At 49.3% G+C, this 17,701-nt stretch overlaps 1 protein-coding gene across 1 annotated transcript; it reads right to left on the bottom strand.

Annotated features, from left to right (window-relative positions):
• Positions 1 to 3,744: 3,744 nt before the first annotated feature.
• TRARG1 (trafficking regulator of GLUT4 (SLC2A4) 1) lies at positions 3,745 to 16,122 on the bottom strand. The gene is made up of 3 exons (XM_081843845.1): positions 15,391 to 16,122; positions 8,437 to 8,566; positions 3,745 to 6,370 (listed from the first exon to the last, which is right to left on the bottom strand). The coding sequence occupies exons 1-3, from the start codon at positions 15,781 to 15,783 to the stop codon at positions 6,351 to 6,353; spliced, it is 543 nt and encodes a 180-aa protein (XP_081699971.1). The 5' UTR covers positions 15,784 to 16,122; the 3' UTR covers positions 3,745 to 6,350.
• Positions 16,123 to 17,701: the final 1,579 nt, after the last annotated feature.

The raw sequence follows: 17,701 nt of genomic DNA, 5'->3' as shown, positions 1-17,701 counted from the left end.
CAAATTCACCTAAGAACCAAGATAGACTGCCTTTGGACCTGGAGGTTCCATAAGAAGAGCCCACAGCTGGGTGAGGCCAGAGGAGGCCCATCTAGTCCAGCTTCTTATAGTGACCAAGCAGTGCCCCAAAGGGAATCGCACAGGCAGGACCTCTGAGCCCCACAGCAACACACTCTCCGTTTGTGACTCCCAGCAGACGTATTCGGGGGCATCCAGCCTCCAACAGTGAAGGTGTTCCCAAATTCATCATGGTTTCAATCAGCTATGTCCTAAGTCCTACAGATCAAGCTTTTCACTGCAAAGTTAATGAATTAGAATAGTGTCTGTGCCCCCTCTCCCTTCAAATATGTTTGTGGCCTTTCAAATAGGTTCTGGGGCTCTGCCCTGCTGAGCCGATTCCCTGTAAACCAGGGGTCAGGAAACTAAGGCCCAGGGGCCAGATCCAGCCCAATCGCCTTCTTAATCCGGCCACCAGATGGTCCAGGAATCAGCATGTTTTTATATGAGTAGAATCTGTCCTTTTATTGAAAATGCATCTTTGGGTTATTTATGGGGCCTGCCTGGTGTTTTTACATGAGTAGAATGTGTGCTTTTATTTAAAATGCATCTCTGGGTTATTTGTGGGCCATAGGAATTCGTTCATTTCCCCCCTCAAAATATAGTCCGGCCCCCCACAAGGGCTGAGGGACAGTGGACCGGCCCCCTGCTGAAAAAGTTTGCTGACCCCTGCTGTAAGCTTTTCAAGCAGTGTGCTTGTTCGTGGTTCCTACCCCCCTTCCATCTAAGAGCCGTTATGTTTTCTCGCTTCTGTACCCAAAGCCTTAATCTAAATGGACAAGCCAGTTAGCACGTCTCCCACCAGGCAAGCAGAGATGGAAACACGAATTTTGCCTTAGCTGTAAAGATCCCTGCTGCAGGTCTTGTCCACCGGCCCATAAAGTCACGAGCTGAGAAGACAAAAATCCCTCTACGAACCCAGAATATGCTGGAGCAGTGTAGCCCCCCAAAGTGCTGGCTGAGGGCTTTCAGGGGTGACATTTAGTGCTGCGTTCCCAGCCCTAACTTGAGATGCCACTAGAGGATTGAATTTGGGACCTCCTGCATGCAAAGGAGGCGGCTGCAGCAAACAGCTGTGGTTGCTCCCCTTAAAATAAACCAAGATGTTAGTCCTCATGGCTCTGAACAAAGGGTTGAAATGCAAGCATGTGCCTTATACAGATTCTGACCTGTGATCCAGACAGCTCAGTGTTTTCCACACTTACTGGCAGCAGCGGCAGCAGCTGCTCTCCAGGGTTTTAAGCAGGAGACATTCCTGGCCACATCTGGAGATATGTCAGAGGGGCGGGTTGAACCTGGCGCTTTCTGCAAGTGGAACAGATGCTCTCAGCCTCCCCTCTCCCCTCCTCCCTCACTTTACAGATCAATTCTGCTGATGGTGTAAACTGGCTTGCAGCCGGCGCTCAGGAGATGATGACGAGGGGGGAAAGGCGGGTTGTGTTTTATTTTATTTTTAATTTGCTTTGCTGCGATAATGCAAGCTTGGCTGTTGCCGTGAACTCGCTTCCATTTGGCAGGGAGAGCCGGATGGGAAGAGAGCTGTCGCAGATCCACTCAGGGGAAGAAAACGCCTCCGGAGGGAACCTGCTTTTGGGGAGGTGGCAGCGGCCTTTGCTGGAAAGTGGGATTCTGTCGCTGCTGGCTGTAGACACCTGCAGTTCAAATCCCAGCAGCTCGCAACTCATTCCGGACAAAGTTGCTGCTTCCGTTTTGGTAGCTGAATTCAGCTTCCAGCTCTGAAAGTCTTGTCTTTCTGCTTATCTGTGTCGGGGAACCTGCAGCCTTCCAGGTCGTGCTGGACTGAAGACTCCCAGCATCCCATTTCCGCATCAGCCAGGCTGGTTAACGTGAAGACCATAAGGATAAGGAGAGCCTGCTGGATCAGGCCCAACATCCTGGTCTCACAGTGGCCAGCTGGATGCCTCATGGAGGGAAACCCTCAAGCAGGGCCCAAGCACAAGAGCCCTCTTCCCTGCTGTGGTTTCCAGGGACTGAGATGCAAAAGCATTTCTGCCTGCAACTGTGGAGACATGGCCATCGGAGTCGTAATAACATTATCCTTTGCAAATTCATCTTTTAAAACCATCCAAGTTGGTGGCATCACTGTCTCCTGTGGGAGGGAGTTCCATAGTTTATGCACTGCATGTAGAAGGACTACAACTAATCCAGAATGCGGCAGCTAGACTGGTGACTGGGAACGGCCGCCAAGACCACATAACACCGGTCTTGAAAGACCTACATTGGCTCCCAGTACGTTTCCAAGCACCATTCAAAGTGTTGGTGCTGACCTTTAAAGCCCTAAACGGCCTCGGCCCAGTATACCTGAAGGAGCGTCTCCACCCCCATCACTCAGCATGGACACTGGTTCAGCACCGAGGGCCTTCTGGCGATTCCCTCCCTGCAAGAAGCCAAGTTACAGGGAACCAGGCAGAGGGCCTTCTCAGTAGTGGCACCCGCCCTGTGGAATGCCCTCCCAACAGATGTCAAAGAGAACAACAATTGGGGGAGAAATTCAGTTGAAGTTGAATTCAATTCAAACCTGCCAATTTTGCAGTTTCCAAAACAGTGTGGGAAACGTAAACACAGCGATCCTTTGGAATTTGAACTGGTGCTAATTTTGGGGTGCAGTTCTTCAGCTGGAGAAGGCCTGCCAAGATTTGTGTGTTGGCCCGAGGTGTGTGCAAAAGTGCATGTGACACATAAGGATGCACTGTGTTGTGCTTGTGTGTATCTATTACTAGCAAAAATGAGTACATTTTATAAATGAGTATAAATGAGCCCTAAATGGCCTCAGTCCAGTATACCTGAAGGAGCGTCTCCACCCCCATCGTTCTTCCCGGACACTGAGGTCCAGCACCGAGGGCCTTCTGGCGGTTCCCTCGCTGCGAGAAGCCAAGTTACAGGGAACCAGGCAGAGGGCCTTCTTGGTGGTGGCGCCCGCCCTGTGGAACGCCCTCCCATCAGATGTGAAGGAAATAAGCAGCTATCTTATTTTTAAAAGACATCTGAAGGCAGCCCTGTTTAGGAAAGTTTTTAATATTTAATGCTGTATTGTTTTTAACACTCGATTGGGAGTCGCCCATAGTGGCTGGGGAAACTCAGCCAGATGGGCGGGGTAGAAATAATAAATTGTTGTTGTTGTTGTTGTTGTTGTTGTTGTTATATTGGGAGAGGTTTGCACTGAGATGCCGACAAGTTTCCACAAGGCGCACCCATTGCAGGAGAGAAGCTGCTCAGGCATTTTTTAGGGCTGCAGTTTACAGGGTTTCTTTGCAGCTGCAATGCCGCTTTAACCAGATTGCTGTTCCCCAAACTTCAGATAGGCAAGACCTGCTTATTATTATATTCCTGAATTGCACCTGCAGTTAAACCTCCCCAGTCGTGTTGGTTAGAGCAGGGATGGCCATCCCCGCAGGAGCTCACCTCTGAAACACACAGGGCTGGAGTCAACACAGGTGTATGGCCTGACTCAGAGCGGAGACTCCTGGAGAGAGACAGCAGGCAGCCTCTCACGAAGTCCTGAATTCCACAGCACCTCAGCAGTCAGGAGTAGAAAATGAGGCTGGGTGTAGCAAGCAATAGATATTTAATTTTTATGAGTCCTCTGGCAAGGGCTTTTATTTAACTCATACTTCCCGCTTCACGATCTGGAAGGGACTGTTTCAACAGACTTGAGTCCAGCCCAGGTTTTGACCATGCATGGTAACTTTTCTGTTTATTTGTCATCATGCCAAGAAGTATAAAGACAAAAATACGATACAATCTCTTGCAGAAAAGGAAGAAATGGAAGACAGAGATATTCTCATCCAAAAATAAAGGAGACCCCCCCCAGAATTCCCAAACACCAACCTGGAGTCTGTAGAAATGAGAAGATAGAGACAGTTTGGCAGCCTCAGTTTCTTTTCTTTCTCCCGGGGATGGATGTGTGAATGCTGCCTCTCTCTCGCGAAGGATCCAGCCTCCTGATCCCCAGTGAAAAGTAAATGCTGACTCCATTGCTAGGCCAGTGGATTAAGAAATCTCCAAATATTCTGATAATAGATTCTAGGGAATGTGTAGAATCCAGGTGTTTACAGCAGGAATGATCAGAACTTCCCCAGAACATCCCAGAACACAGGAAATGGCCTTCTACCAAGCCAGATCATTGCTGTATCTTAGGTCAGTCCTCATGTGGACGCTACAACTCTACAATTATATGATTCTATCCATCGCTGTGTTCATTTTCCTTTGCCTCTAGCCTCACCTGTTCCTGCCATGCAGCTTCCAGAAGGTTGCCCTTTGGCCAGAAAAGTCCTCCCACCCACTGACTGGCAGCTGCTCTCCATGGATTCAGGCAGGAGTTTCCCCCCACCCTACTTGGAGATTGCAGGGATTGAAGCTGGAACCTTCTGCATGCCAAGCAGATGTCCTGTGGCCATCTCCCTAAGATCCTAGTCCTCATGGTTCTGGGGAAAAAGGTTGATTTAAAGAGGAATCTGCCTTCTGTCCCTTGGCCATAAAAACGTTAAGGAGAGCTCTGCTGGATCAGACCAAGGGCTCATCTAGTCCTGCGTCTAGATGCCTGCGTCCACAGGCATCAACCAGATGCCTATTATGGGAAACCCACAAGCAGAACCTGAGCACAAGAGCCTAAATAAGTACAGGTACCTCGCAGCTTGCACACATTTGTGTGCATTCAGCTTTATGCGCTTGGCAATCAATTACCGTATTTTTTCGCTCTATAAGACGCACCAGACCACAAGACGCACCTAGTTTTTGGAGGAGGAAAACAAGAAAAAAAAATCTGAATCTCAGAAGCCAGAACAGCAAGAGGGATCACTACGCAGTGAAAACAGCAATCCCTCTTGCTGTTCTGGCTTCTGGGATAGCTGCACAGCCTGCATTCGCTCCATAAGAGACACACACATTTCCCCTTACCTTTTAGGAGGGAAAAAGTGAGTCTTATAGAGCAAAAAATATGGTAATTAAAAAGGTGGCAGAGTTGCGTGAAAAAGGACTTTGGCAATCCCGCCCACCGTTGACCCCAATGTGTTTTGACTATAAACAATTTTGGCTTTACCTGCAACCCCCAAAACGTAACCCCAGCATTACTTGAGAGTTCTTTTTATGTGCCCTGAAACTTCCATTGTTCAGCTTCGCTGGGTGTCCCTGTATTCTAGTGTTGTGAGAGAGGGAGACAAAGGTTTTCTACACTCGCTTTCCCGTTGGAAGAACTGGTGCTGCCTTCAGAGGCTGGAACTGCCTCCCTCCGTTGCATCTGCTTCTCCTGCATATTATTTTTAAGCAGGTTTATAATTTATTTTAACGAAGGGGTGCAGAACGATCCCTTTTCACATCCCAGCCCTGATGGGTGCCGGATCGAGCTGATGGGAGACGCAGAAGTGGGGCCCTTTCCCCTCAGCCGCCCCAGGGATGAAACGTCCTTGGGTCGCTGAGAGAGGCAGCGGACCGCCACTAATTCTCCAGCGTGGGCCTCTCTTGCAAAAAGGGAAAAAAACACCCCACAAAACAACCCATCATGCGTCGCGCAGGACCAAGCAAGCACAAGGATGGCGCCTGGGCAGTGAGACAAGGCTCAGCTATGAGTTTCTCCTACTGCTACGTACAGGCATGCAAATGGTCATCAAAAATATACAAAACAGAATTCCCTCTCGACGCCCACACCTTCCCTTGATCCCTGCTCCAGAACCATCCCTGGAGAGGAGAAACAGTATTTGGAATGGGCTGAGTGGCTCGGTGGATTTTCCTTCTCAATTTTTTTTTTTTGCACGGCAATAGGAGTGATTTCTGCCCAACGCCCACAGAGAGGCAAAGCATCCAGCTGTCCAAAACCCAGTTCACTGCCGCTGGCATGGGGGGAAGCGGGAGATCAAGGAGAGTTTTGCTTTGGGAGAAATGCGCCTCCTCTTAACGGTTCTCCGTGCCCATCCGTGTCTTTCTCTCTGTATGGCAGATGACGAGGTAGAGAGTTCCTGTGCCAGGCAGGAAGGGATCTTCATTCCTCCCCTCCTGCCTAGTCCTGTTTATCGGGTTGTACGTTTTGTTCGTCCCCCAGAAATAAACTTTTTTTGTGATCCGAAAGGCTAATGGTGAAGATGGGCATGCTGTAATTCTGTCCAAGGATGGGAGCAGGATAGGGTTGGGCTGTGGAGGACGCCCACGTTTTTCTCCCGCTGAAAAAGTCCTTCCTTTTGCAACTGAGCGGAAATGGGAGGCATCCTATGGCCACTCAAAAACACAAATAAATATGCAGGTCGAAGGACCACTTCCTTTTCCCTCAAGCTTTGCTCATGCTAATTTGATTGCAGGTAACCTGGAGGTGAGGAGAGAGAAAGAGAGAGAAAGAGAGTTGTATTGGTCAGGCAGGCTTTTTTGGTCAGACAGTTTTTACAAGCACAAGACAGGTGTGTTCCTGTTACAATTTTATTTACAATGCAGGCATCTCAGCTAAATAATCCCCGACAGATGGCCAGCCAACCTCTGCTTTAAAAGCTTTAGTGAAAGAGGGGCAATAGATATTGGTCATAACATAGAAATGGAAGCATGGGAATGATTGTGGAATATGGGCATAAAATTGACAGCATGTTCTGGTTTAAGAGAAAGTTTTAGGAACATGTTATATAGATGGTACCTAACACCTAGTAGATTGGCAAAAGTGTCTAATTCAAAATTGAATAAGTGTTGGAAATGTAAAGATAAAGAAGTTAGCTTTTCCCATATGTGGTGGTCTTGCAATAAGGTTAAAGCTTACGGGGAAGTGATATATAATGAATTGAAAAAGATGTTTCAGATTACATTCGTTAAAAAACCCCAGCCTATTCTTGGGAATTATGGGATCAAAACTACCAACAGTATAGAAGTTAGTTTATGCATGCAACCACAGCTGTGAGAATGTTATTTGCTCAAAATTGTAAGAAGAAGAGTTGTAAGAAGAGGTCCCAACAAAAGAGAATGGTTACAGAAACTAATGGAGTACGCAGAAATGGTGAAACTTACAGGGAGAATAAGAAATCAAGATAACAAACTTTTTAAATAGGAATGGAAATGGTTTATTGAGTATTTACAAATAAACTGTAAACAGGTGAAGCCATTGGCAGGATTATTGTAAAAACCTGCAGTTTCAAAAATATATATGAGATATATATGAGAATAGTTGATTAAAAGAATGAGTATGCAGGAAAGGACGAAAATGAATGCAAAGAACCGCAGAAAGGCGGAAAGGAGTGGAAGTTGGAGATGTTAAAATGATGGTTGAATAATTGTTGTATATAAATTAAATTTAAAATTCTTTTTAGAAAACCTTTAGTGAAAGAGCGTCCACCATTTTCCGAGGGAGACCATTCCATGACTGAATGGCTCTTACTCTCAGACAGTGGCGTAGCGTGGGGGGTGCAGGGGGGCCCGGCCGCAACATCTGGGGGTTAGGGTTAGGGGGCGCAAATCCACGGGTTAGGGGTACAAATGACTTGCCTTGCCCCAGGTGCTGACAACCCACGCTACGCCACAGCTCTCAGAATCTCCTTCCTAAAGTTTAGTCGCAATCTCCTTTTTCGCCATTTGAATTCATTGGCTCAGGCACTACTACTAAACCACTCTGCATTATAAACTCCTTGCAGACAGAAACATCTGGGATATGCTGTCAAAGCTCTCCTTTTCCCCCCTTCCCTGCCACCAAAATTGAGATAGGCGAGGCAGAATCATTTCCTTGAAGTTTTTTGATCTGGCCTGGAGCTGCAGGGAGGGTAGCCCTGCAAAGACCATCCTTGAAAATCACGTCGTTTTGTTAGAATAATAGAATCTTAGAGTTGGAAGGGACCCAGAGGGTCATCTAACCCAACCCCTTGCAATGCAGGAATCTTTTACCCACAACCCTGAGATTAAGAGCCTCATGCTCTGCCACCTGAAATGCCAGGCTTTTTCCAATTCATTCATTTATTATTTCTACCCCGCCCATTTGGCTGGGTTTCCCCAGCCACTCTGGGCGGCTTACAGCATATATCAAAACATCAACCATTAAAAACTTCCCGATACAGGGCTGCCTTCAGATGTCTTCTAAAAATTATGTAGTTCTTTGTCTCCTTGACATCTGAAGGGAGGGTGCCACTACCGAAAAGGCCCTGTGTACTGTTACATGTGAAGGACTGTATGTCTTGTGCTCACTACATGATAGTATTGTATAATCCTAGGCTCCTTGTTGATCTTTTGATAGGAAACGTCTTGAATCGGTTGCCTAAACACAGCGGCTGGATGTCAAAATAATTGCATGCAGTGGAAGAATAATGGTGTTGGTGTTGAACATGCCGTCTTGGTTTGAGCTCTCTTTAGGGTTGTGAGCGAGTGTCTTTGGAGGAATTGGGTGGGACACGGATTGGCACCTACCTGTGAACTTCAGTGTGCAAACCACAATGATGAGGGTCCCCAGGACGATGGAGATGATGCTGAGGAATCTGGCAACCCGCCCCAACCGCCGTGCTCCATCCACATCTCCCTGTTGGCAGCTGTTCCTAGACTGTCAAAAGAAGGGAGGGGAGGGGAGAAAATTGGACCCGTCTTAGACCTGTGCGCTGCCATTCACCCCCCTGGTTCATGCTGTGTGAGGACATAGGGGGCTTCTCTCACGCTTGACCCGGAAGCCGCAGTTTGGGGCAGGATGCTGCCCCACGATTGCTGACCAGAGTGAGGCCTTGTCAGCACAGAACATCTGCGCTCACAGATCTTCACCGGTTGCCGATTTTCTCCCAGGCCAAATTCAAGGTGTTGTTGTTATCAGTGAACAACTTGGGGGCAATCTACCTGTGAGGTCGTTTTACCCCACATAAGCCCACAGCGTTGCTTCGATCGGTGGAACTGGCACTGTTACAGGGACCACATAATACCTGTTCCAGTATAATTGGGAGAATTTGGCATCTTACTGTGGCAGCATCTACCCTTTGGAACTCCCTGCCTCTTGATATCAGGCAGGCACCTTCACTGAGCTCCTTTCAGTGCTTGCTAAAAACATTCTTATTTAGGCAAGGCTGTCCAGTTGTTTAGAAATTTAATGTGGGTTTTGATCTGTATCCAGTCTACTGTTATTTTAACATCTTTGGAAGTTTTGAATTTTTGCTGTTGGGTCATCTTATAATATTGATAGTTTTAGCTTTTTTTTGTATACCACTTTGAGATTATTTTAATAGAAACAACCACTACCGCCAAGTGGTATATATATATATATATATATTTTAGGAACTAAATGAATAAATCTAGCACTGGAAAGTAAATTCTCCAAGCCAGCAGCCTTGAGGTCCATGCATGGGCAGATTTCTAAAATAATAATAATTCTGTAACACCTTTAAAAAGGACCCCTGTGCAGCTTCCCACATGGGTAAGGTATATAGAGCATCTGCTTTGCATGCAGAAGGTCCCTGCCTGGTTCAATCCCTGAAATCTCCAGGTTAGGATTGTATTGGCTTTATTTGCTGCTGCAGCACGCAGCTGGCTCATGATTACATTACAAATGGGAAACCTTAGATGTGCATGTGTGTGTGGTGCTTTTACTTAGGTCTACACTGCTTTCACTCACACACACCTTTCTGGATCAACCCCTGGCTAGCCGACTTCCCCCCTTTATTAAATCTTTCCCCACCCTTGATTCTAGATCTCCCAATAAACTCTCCCTTACAACCTGAACCCACTTCCACAGCTGTGCACGATTTTTAAAAAACCTCCACCGTGGGAAAAGCTGGGTTCTGCAATGCATAAAGGGTATCAGTCAAATCCAGTTGCACCCGTATATATATATATATATATAGTGTGTGTGTGTATTTAAAAAATGTAGTATAAACATTGACAACTGGGAAACACTCGCTGCGAGCTGCGAGCCTTTGCCAAAGGTGTCATGGGCTTTGAAGACGCTCAAACTCAGGACGCAAGGGAGAAACGTGCTAGGAGGAAGACACGCTTGGCAAATCCACACCGTGATCAACTCCTGCCCGGAAACCCATGTCCCCACAGTGGAAGGACGTGTGGATCAGGAACTGGCCTCCACAGTCCCTTACGGACTCATTGTTAGAACCATGTTTATTAAAGACAATCTTACTTGGCTATGAGGGATCGCAGAAGAAGAAGAAGAAGAAGAAGAAGAAGAAGAAGAAGAAGAAGAAGAAGAAGAAGAAGAAGAAGAAGAAACACAAACACACACACATTTTTCATGGACTCACTCCCAGGTAAACGGGGTTATGACTGCAGTTTATAAGCCTGCTTTTGTTGTTGCTGCTAATCGGGGAGATGGCCTCTGTGTGTGCTTCTGCGGCGGAGAATCAAAGTTATCTTTGTGAAACCGTGGAGTATGTAATGGTCCTCTGGGGCTGTTTTCGGTAAGCAAATGGACACAGGTGGCAAAAACATCACACGCTCCCGACTTGTAACAAAATAACAGGGAGTCAGGAAAGACTTCTTAGTGGCTCTGCTGCTTTTCTCAACCTGAAAGGGGACAGAAATGCTGACCCCCCCCTTCCAATAATTCTTGGGAAGAGCCTGGCTGCTGGAGCAGACCAAAGGTCTGCCTTCAACGTCCTCTTACATTTGATCTTTAGTAAGCCCAGCTCAAGGCGGCTCGCACCATCCAAAGGTTTAGGCAGTTCGCTCACAGTTACAAGACTTTAAATGGCCACGATAAGCTGATGTGAACTACTTCTATTCATGAATATGCAATAAAATGTATTTGCTGATCACTGAAATGCAGCAGGAAACTGCAACAAGATTGCATCTCCAAAAACGAAATCTTAACTGCCGAAACAATCTCTTAAACAAAGATGGTCCATCCAGCATCCTCTACTTTGCAGGATGCATTTGGGAAACTCTCAAGGACCCATCTGCTGAGTCAGACCATCTGGCTCAGGTCTGTCTACACTGACTGGCAGCAACCGCTCTCCAGAGTTTCAGAGGACGAGCCTCTCTGCCTGGAGGTTAAACCTGTGACCTTCGGCATGTAAGGCAGATATTCCACCCCTGAGCTGTGACTCCCTAAAATTAAAGATCCTAGTCCTCATTGTTCTGAATAAAGGGCTGATTAAAATAATGATGATGATGATGATGCAGGAAGCTGCCTTATTCTGACACAGACCATTTGGTCCATCTAGCTAAAGATTGTCTACACTGACTGGCAGCAACTCTCCAGGATTTCAGAGAAGGGGACATTCCCAAGCCTACCTGGAAATGCCTGGGATTGAACCCAAGGCCTTTTGCATGCAAGGCAAATGCTCTACCACTGCGCTACAGCCCTTCACAGGTGCGAGGGCAGGACATAAACGGCAGTGACCCTCCCCGGTTGTCTGTCCCCCAGTCGTACTCTGATAACCTTTAAATTAGATTACTGCAAAGTGTTAAATGTAGGGCTGCTTCTGAAGAAGGTTCAGAAACATCAGTCGGTGCACAATTTGGCAGCCAGGTTGCTCACCGGTGTAAGACAGTTTGAGAATATTACACCAATCCTGCCCTAATTGCACTGGCCGCCCATTAGTTTCCAGGCCCAATTCGAAGTGCTGGTTTTGACCTATTAAACCTTTTTAAGGCTCACGACTGCCTCTCCCCATACAAACTGTCCCAGACTCTGTGTTCATCATCTGAGGCCCTTCTTCATGTGCCTCCTTCACGAGAGGGCAGAAACATGAGAACAGGGCCTTTTCTGCAGTGGCTCCCCATTTGTGGGATCCCCCCCCCCCCGGGAGGCTCGCCTGGCGCCTTCATTGCATATCTTTAGGCGCCAGGCGAAAACATTCCCTTTCTCCTAGGCCTTTGGCTAATTAAACATCCTGTGACCCTTTAAATGTGTTTGTGGGAGTTGTTTTTGAACTTGGCTTTATTATGTATTTTGTGTTCCCGTTTTGTATTTTTTTATGTTGTGAGTTGTCCTGCGGTCTTCTGATTAAGGGTGCCATACAAATTTAATGAATAAATAAAATATTCAAAGGCCCTGCTGCTGATTCTGCCTATGGAGGCTGCATTCTTAACTATCTTACTTCGTAAGAACATCTGGAGAGGCCTTCTGGGAGCCTAAGGCCTAAGGCCCACCTAGGCCCAGCAACCTCCTCCCTGCTGTATGGCCTCCGGGATGCCCCTGAGCAGGACAGGAGTGCAAATGCCCTCCCCATGGCATTCTTCATCATCTCTTGGTCTCCTGAGATAGACTTCCTCTGAACCTGGGGGCTCTGCATTGCTATTGCCAGATCGATCCTACTTGACGGTCTTGAGAAACAAGTGTTTTCATGTGGTTAGTATGGATGCAGAGCTCAAATGTGCCACGACCCCCTCTTTCCATGTCCTACTCAGCCTGCTGTCTATCTGTGGACAAGTCCTGTACAAGGGGGGCTTATCAAAGCCTTTCTCCCCATTGCCTATCATGAGCTGAGTGGCAGGGCATCTGCCTTGCATGCAGAAGGTTTCAATCGCCAATGGCATCCTCAGGTAGGGCTGGGAAAGGCTCCCTGCCTAAAATCCTGGAGAGCTGCTGCCAGCCAGTGTCCTGAGCCAGATGGACCAATAGGGCAGCTTCCTGTGTTCCTATTCAAACATGCCCTTAATTCAGCACCAATGAGGGCTAGCATCTTGATTTCTCTTTAATGGATGGGCCTTGGCTCAGTGGTAAAACATCATCTTTGCATGCAGAAGGTTCCAGGTTCAAATTCTGGCAGCGTCCCCAGCTAGGGCTTGGAGAAGGGATCCTTGATCTGAAATACGGGTGAGCCACTGCCAGCCAGTGTAGGCAGTACTGAGCTAGATGGAGCAACGTTCTGACTCAGTGTTAAGGCAGCTTCCTATGTTCAGTCTGGAACCACTCTGCGTTTCCCTGAAAAGCTTTCCCTGTTTTGGAGGACTCGGGGCTGCTACCACGGACAGCTCCCTCTTTGCTTCTCTCTCTTTCAGCTTTTATATTATTAACCATTAATCCAGCCTTGGCCATCCTGGTGCTAACAGCTCTTCTGGACTACAATTCCAGCACAGCTCTTTTCTTCCCATCACCCACTGCTCTGCCAAGTTTACACAGCCAACCCTGTAAACCCTGGCCAGAGGAGATGCTCTTACAATTCCCCTATAATGTTGGCTGCCCTTTTCCCCACCTCTCCCAGCCTTCGTGGCAGCTAAACCTTAGTCCTCTCTGTTTCTAAGCTCAGCCTTCTCGAACCATGTCAAAAGCGTAAGTGTTGCCTCTGAGCACGCCAAGCGCGCCGGGCCTTTTCCTGCCAGATACCTGCCCTCTACACCCTTAGGGACGCAGGTGGGTGGCTGCCCTCATCTCAGCCCAAAGGCGGAACTTGACAACTGGCACACCCCGTTTTAGAAATTAAAAGAGCATCCTGCACAGCGGGGGGTTGGGGGTTGGACTAGATGACCCTTTGGGCCCCTCCCAACTGTACAATGCTAGAATTCTGTGCTCTGTTTCCCCTTCCACCCTTCCCTTCCCTTCCTTCCCTGGCTGCATCTGCCAGGAGGCCTTCCTGGAGCCAAATCCAGAGAGAGAGAGAGAGAGGAGGGAGAGGGAGAGGCCTCCTTGTGCCAGCCCTATGGATGAATCTCCTCAGCATCCAAATTCATCTCTGCCTGCCCCAAAGCCAACCCCACATGTGCTTGGTTGTATCCAGAGACTGGAGAGGGGAGAAACAGGAAGACACCCCCGTATGGATGCCCAGAGTTTTCTATAGTCAGCTCAATGGAAACGAATTCTTCCTCGTTCCCTCTAGTCATCCCAGGGATGCTGTGTGACTTCTGAGGGGGGTGCTGCCCCCAAAAAACTTTGGATCCCCCCTCTCTTCTTCCTTCCTTCCTTGCCTTTATAACCCACCTTTCTCTCCCAAGGAGCTCAAAGACAGAATCCATCTCATTTAATCCCTACAACAGCCATGAGAAGTAGGTCGGGCATAGAGGGTGGTGACTGGCCCCCCAGGATCACACCCAGAGAACTTCGTATATCCAAGTGGGGATTTGAACCCAGGTCCCTCCCACGCTAACCACTACAGCCCCGCTAGTTCGTACGCCTTTGTGACCAGGAGACTTTTGTCCGTTTTGGGGTTCTCTGGACCGCTGTGGTCCTGTCATTCTTTGCAGGGGGTCCTGTTAACACATGGCTGCCCCTCACCTTGCTGGTAAGCGCACCCACAGGATGGGAATGGAAGGGACCCCCCCCCCCAGTCAGAGGTTAATGTGCAACCAAATATGCATCTATCAGCTCTGGAAACTGCTCTCTGAGCTCTCTTACCCTCCCCGTGGCAGAAGCTTGTGTTTGTTCTTTGTGGTCAGAGGCGCTCTGTACATGTTCAGGGTAGTCTTTCTTTATTTCGACATTACATGGCAACAAGTTCTGGCAACCATCCCCCCCCCCCCAATTTCCTCACTGTATAATTTTTTTACATCTCTCTCCGACAAAATCCAGAGCCAAGCAAGAGACGCCTAGGCTGTTCTTGACACGTCTTAACTTAAGTGGGAGCTGTCTCCAACCCGTGTCTAGCTGGGGCGGATGGGAAGGAAGAGGGGCAGGGTTTGGAGCTATTGATCAACTTCGTTTGCTAAGCAGAAGAGGGAATTAGACACACACACACACACACCAACCAACCAACCAAAAACCCTTGTAATTTGGCCCGCGAATTAAATTGATTTTATTGCTGTGTAATCCTCGACATCTCTGCTCAGAACTGCCATTGAATTCAACGCGCCTTACTCCCAGGTCAGCGGGTATAGGGTACCGCAGCCTTAATTCAGTCGTGAGCAAGATTCTACATTTGAAAGGGCACTTTTAGCATAATACTAATATTATTAAATTCCCCCAAATCCTCACACTCAGTTTAAGTCTTTCTCCCATCTCCCCAATCCACAAAACGCACACGCCCCACCCCGTATTTGAGAAGGGAGCCGCTGTATTTGGAGTCTGTTATGCAGGGAAAGTTGTTAATAACAATTATTCACTCTTTGTTTTCTCCTCCTCTTCCCAGCTAGGTCGACATGATTGCATATTCTTTCTCTCTCACACGCAAACCCCCAAAAGTCGTGTCCTTCCGAAACTGGAAGAACAGTCCACTGCAAAACGTGCAGTTCACAGACTTTTGGAGAAACTAAGACACCCCTCCCTTACCGACACTCTTCTTCCATTCTCCCCGATGTAACGCCCTCTGCTCAAGTTTTAAACGCAGCTACAGAGTTCCCACCGGGGACTTCCGCGCTCCGCGACTCCCCGACGCCGTGCCGCCGTGCCGCCGTCCCCGGTGCGCCCAGGGCGCACAAGGAACTTGGCGAGGGCGGCGCGTCTTTGCGCACAGCCGGAGTCCCGAGGGGACGCGCTGGAGCGGGGGAACGGCCGCTTACCATGATGGAGAAGACTAAGGCCAGGATGTTGAGGGGCCAGATGGGGCAGAAGCAGGAGAAGATGGCCAGCGGGAGGTAGTCCCGCGAGCGGCCCGGCTCGTGGAGGTTGGAGGTGGTGGCCGTGGACGAGGCGCGCCCCAGGCTGAGCCGCGACGGCGAGAGCGACGTGGCCTCCAGCTTCCCCTCCGAGCCGGACTGGTAAGGCAGGCTGTGGTGGCCGTTGCGCTCGGCCTCGCCCCCGGCGGGCGCTTCATGGCCGCCTTCTCCACCGGCTGAGAAGGACTTCGGGGCCACCCCGACGGCGGTCAACAGCTTCTCCGTCTCGTGCGAGTCCACAGGCGGAGGAGAGTTCTCCAACGCCTTCGCCAGCGGCGCCTCCGTGTTGATGGCCATGGTTGCGCCGCGCTTAGACTCCCATGATCCGGGCGAAGGCGCAGGGGGTCCGGGGGAGGGAGCGGCAGGCGCCGCCTCGACGGGATCACACGCGCCTCGCCCTGGTGCTGGGGGCTCTCTCCGTCCTCCTCCTGCCTCTTACTCGCTTTCCTGACCCAGCCACGCAGGCTTCTCTCTTATCCGCCGCGCTCGCCTTTCTCTCTCCAAAGCGCTCTTTGGCAACTGGGCGCCGGTCCGTCGAAGGGGCCGCCCAGGCTGGGTTGTGAGCTCACCGAGGAGGTAAGAGGAGGAGGAGCCAGAGCGCCTTCCCTGACGCTCGCTCGCCCCAAGGCACGGCCCGCCAACCGCCGGCAGTGGGCAGATTGCTCGGGTTGTGTGGTGGAGAAGCGGGGTTTGGGATGTAGCTCCCGGTAGGGACTTGGCCGGTGGGAAGCAGCAGCCGCAGCCCTGGAGAAGGCAGATGGAGGCTGGAATTGGCTCCTTATTCCCTGTTCCTTATTCCTGCGTCTCCTTACTTTCCTTATTCCCAAATCGTTTCTTCTTATCCCTAATTCCTAAACCTCAGTTCCTTCTTCGTATTTAGCAGTTATTTCCTTACACCTCCTTCTCAGTTCCTTGTTCCTAGTCCTCAAGGAAACCTCAGCTGGATGGATCAAACCAACCTTAGTGATTCAGCACCCCTTTCCCACCCACGGGCACCCACCAGGCGCCTTAAGGAAGCTCACTGGGCAGGGCACTGGAGGCAGCAGCCCTCTTTGGTTGTTGCTTCCCCAGCTGCTGACGTTTAGAGATAGACTGCCCCTGAATCTGGAGGCTCCATTTAGCGACAGTGTCTGAAGACCGGATGGGAAATGTGTTTAAAAGTGCTCCCGAAACAGGAGGTGAGAGCCTGGGAAACTGTCAAGATGTGTGAAGGGGCAACCCGCTCCATGTGGGGATGTGGCTTGGCCCATTTTCAGGGGTAATCTTCTTAGTTGCTGCCAAATACTATTTCAAGTCTATGAAAGTGAGAAACACCCGATGTTAGATTCAGCACCTGCGTGCCCTTCTTTGCTCTGTACTGACTTCTATCAGGAGGCAGGCACCACGCCCCAGTTTTCAAGGGACTGAGCATTTTACTAGTCCTCAAGGGGGTGTTGCAGGATGCACATACCAGCACGTCAGCTCTGCATCTGCTGTGGAAGTGCCCAAGCAGTGATGAGCATGGGCTTTAGGCCAAGTCAGCAGACCCTCTATCTAGCTCAGTATTGCCTACCCTGACTGGCAGCAGTGGCTCTCCAGGGTTTCAGGCAGGGGAACATTCTCAGCCTCCCTGCAGATGTTCCATATTGAACCCGGGACCTTTTGCATGTGCTGTGCCTCTGAACCATCCTAAAAAAAATTGCAAGATCCCGGCCCTCATGGATCTGAATAAAAGGCTGTATTAAAGAGACTTTATACTGAATCAGGCCATTGGTCCATCTCAGGGGTCAGCAAACTTTTTCAGGAGGGGGCCGGTCCACTGTCCCTCAGCTCTTGTGGGGGGCCAGACTATATTTTTTGGGGGGCGATGAACGAATTCCTATGCCCCACAAATAACCCAGAGATGCATTTTAAATAAAAGGACACATTCTACTCCTGTAAAAACATGCTGATTCCCGGACCACCCGCGGGCTGGATTTAGAAGGTGATTGGACTGGATCCGGCCCCTGGGCCTTAGGTTGCCTACCCATGATCTAGCTCAGCATTGCCCACATTCGGTGGCCACTGCTTTGCAACTACCGTAATGTCTTACCTGTAGATGTTGGGATGGTACCTGGGAGCGTATATGTGCAGAGTTTAGAACTGGTGCAGAGTGCCACCTTGTGGACCACATGAGGAATTTTCTGGCTGGGTCACCCACCCACAAAAAGAATCTACATTTTCCTTCCCCCCTGCT

This window comes from Podarcis erhardii, assembly GCF_964252035.2.
Source record: "Podarcis erhardii genome assembly, chromosome: 16".
In the NCBI taxonomy this organism is placed as follows: Eukaryota; Metazoa; Chordata; class Lepidosauria; order Squamata; family Lacertidae; genus Podarcis; species Podarcis erhardii.
Note: the sequence above shows the minus strand (reverse complement) of the source record. Positions and strands in the feature narration are given on the sequence as shown.

Coding starts and splice junctions, on each gene's coding strand:
- TRARG1 (XM_081843845.1), bottom strand. CDS start 15,783: ATGGCCATCAACACGGAGGCGCCGCTGGCGAAGGCGTTGGAGAACTCT. Junction 8,567..15,390: donor CCTTAGTCTTCTCCATCATG/GTAAGCGGCCGT, acceptor TTCTTTTGACAG/TCTAGGAACAGCTGCCAACA. Junction 6,371..8,436: donor TTGCACACTGAAGTTCACAG/GTAGGTGCCAAT, acceptor CCTCACCTCCAG/GTTACCTGCAATCAAATTAG.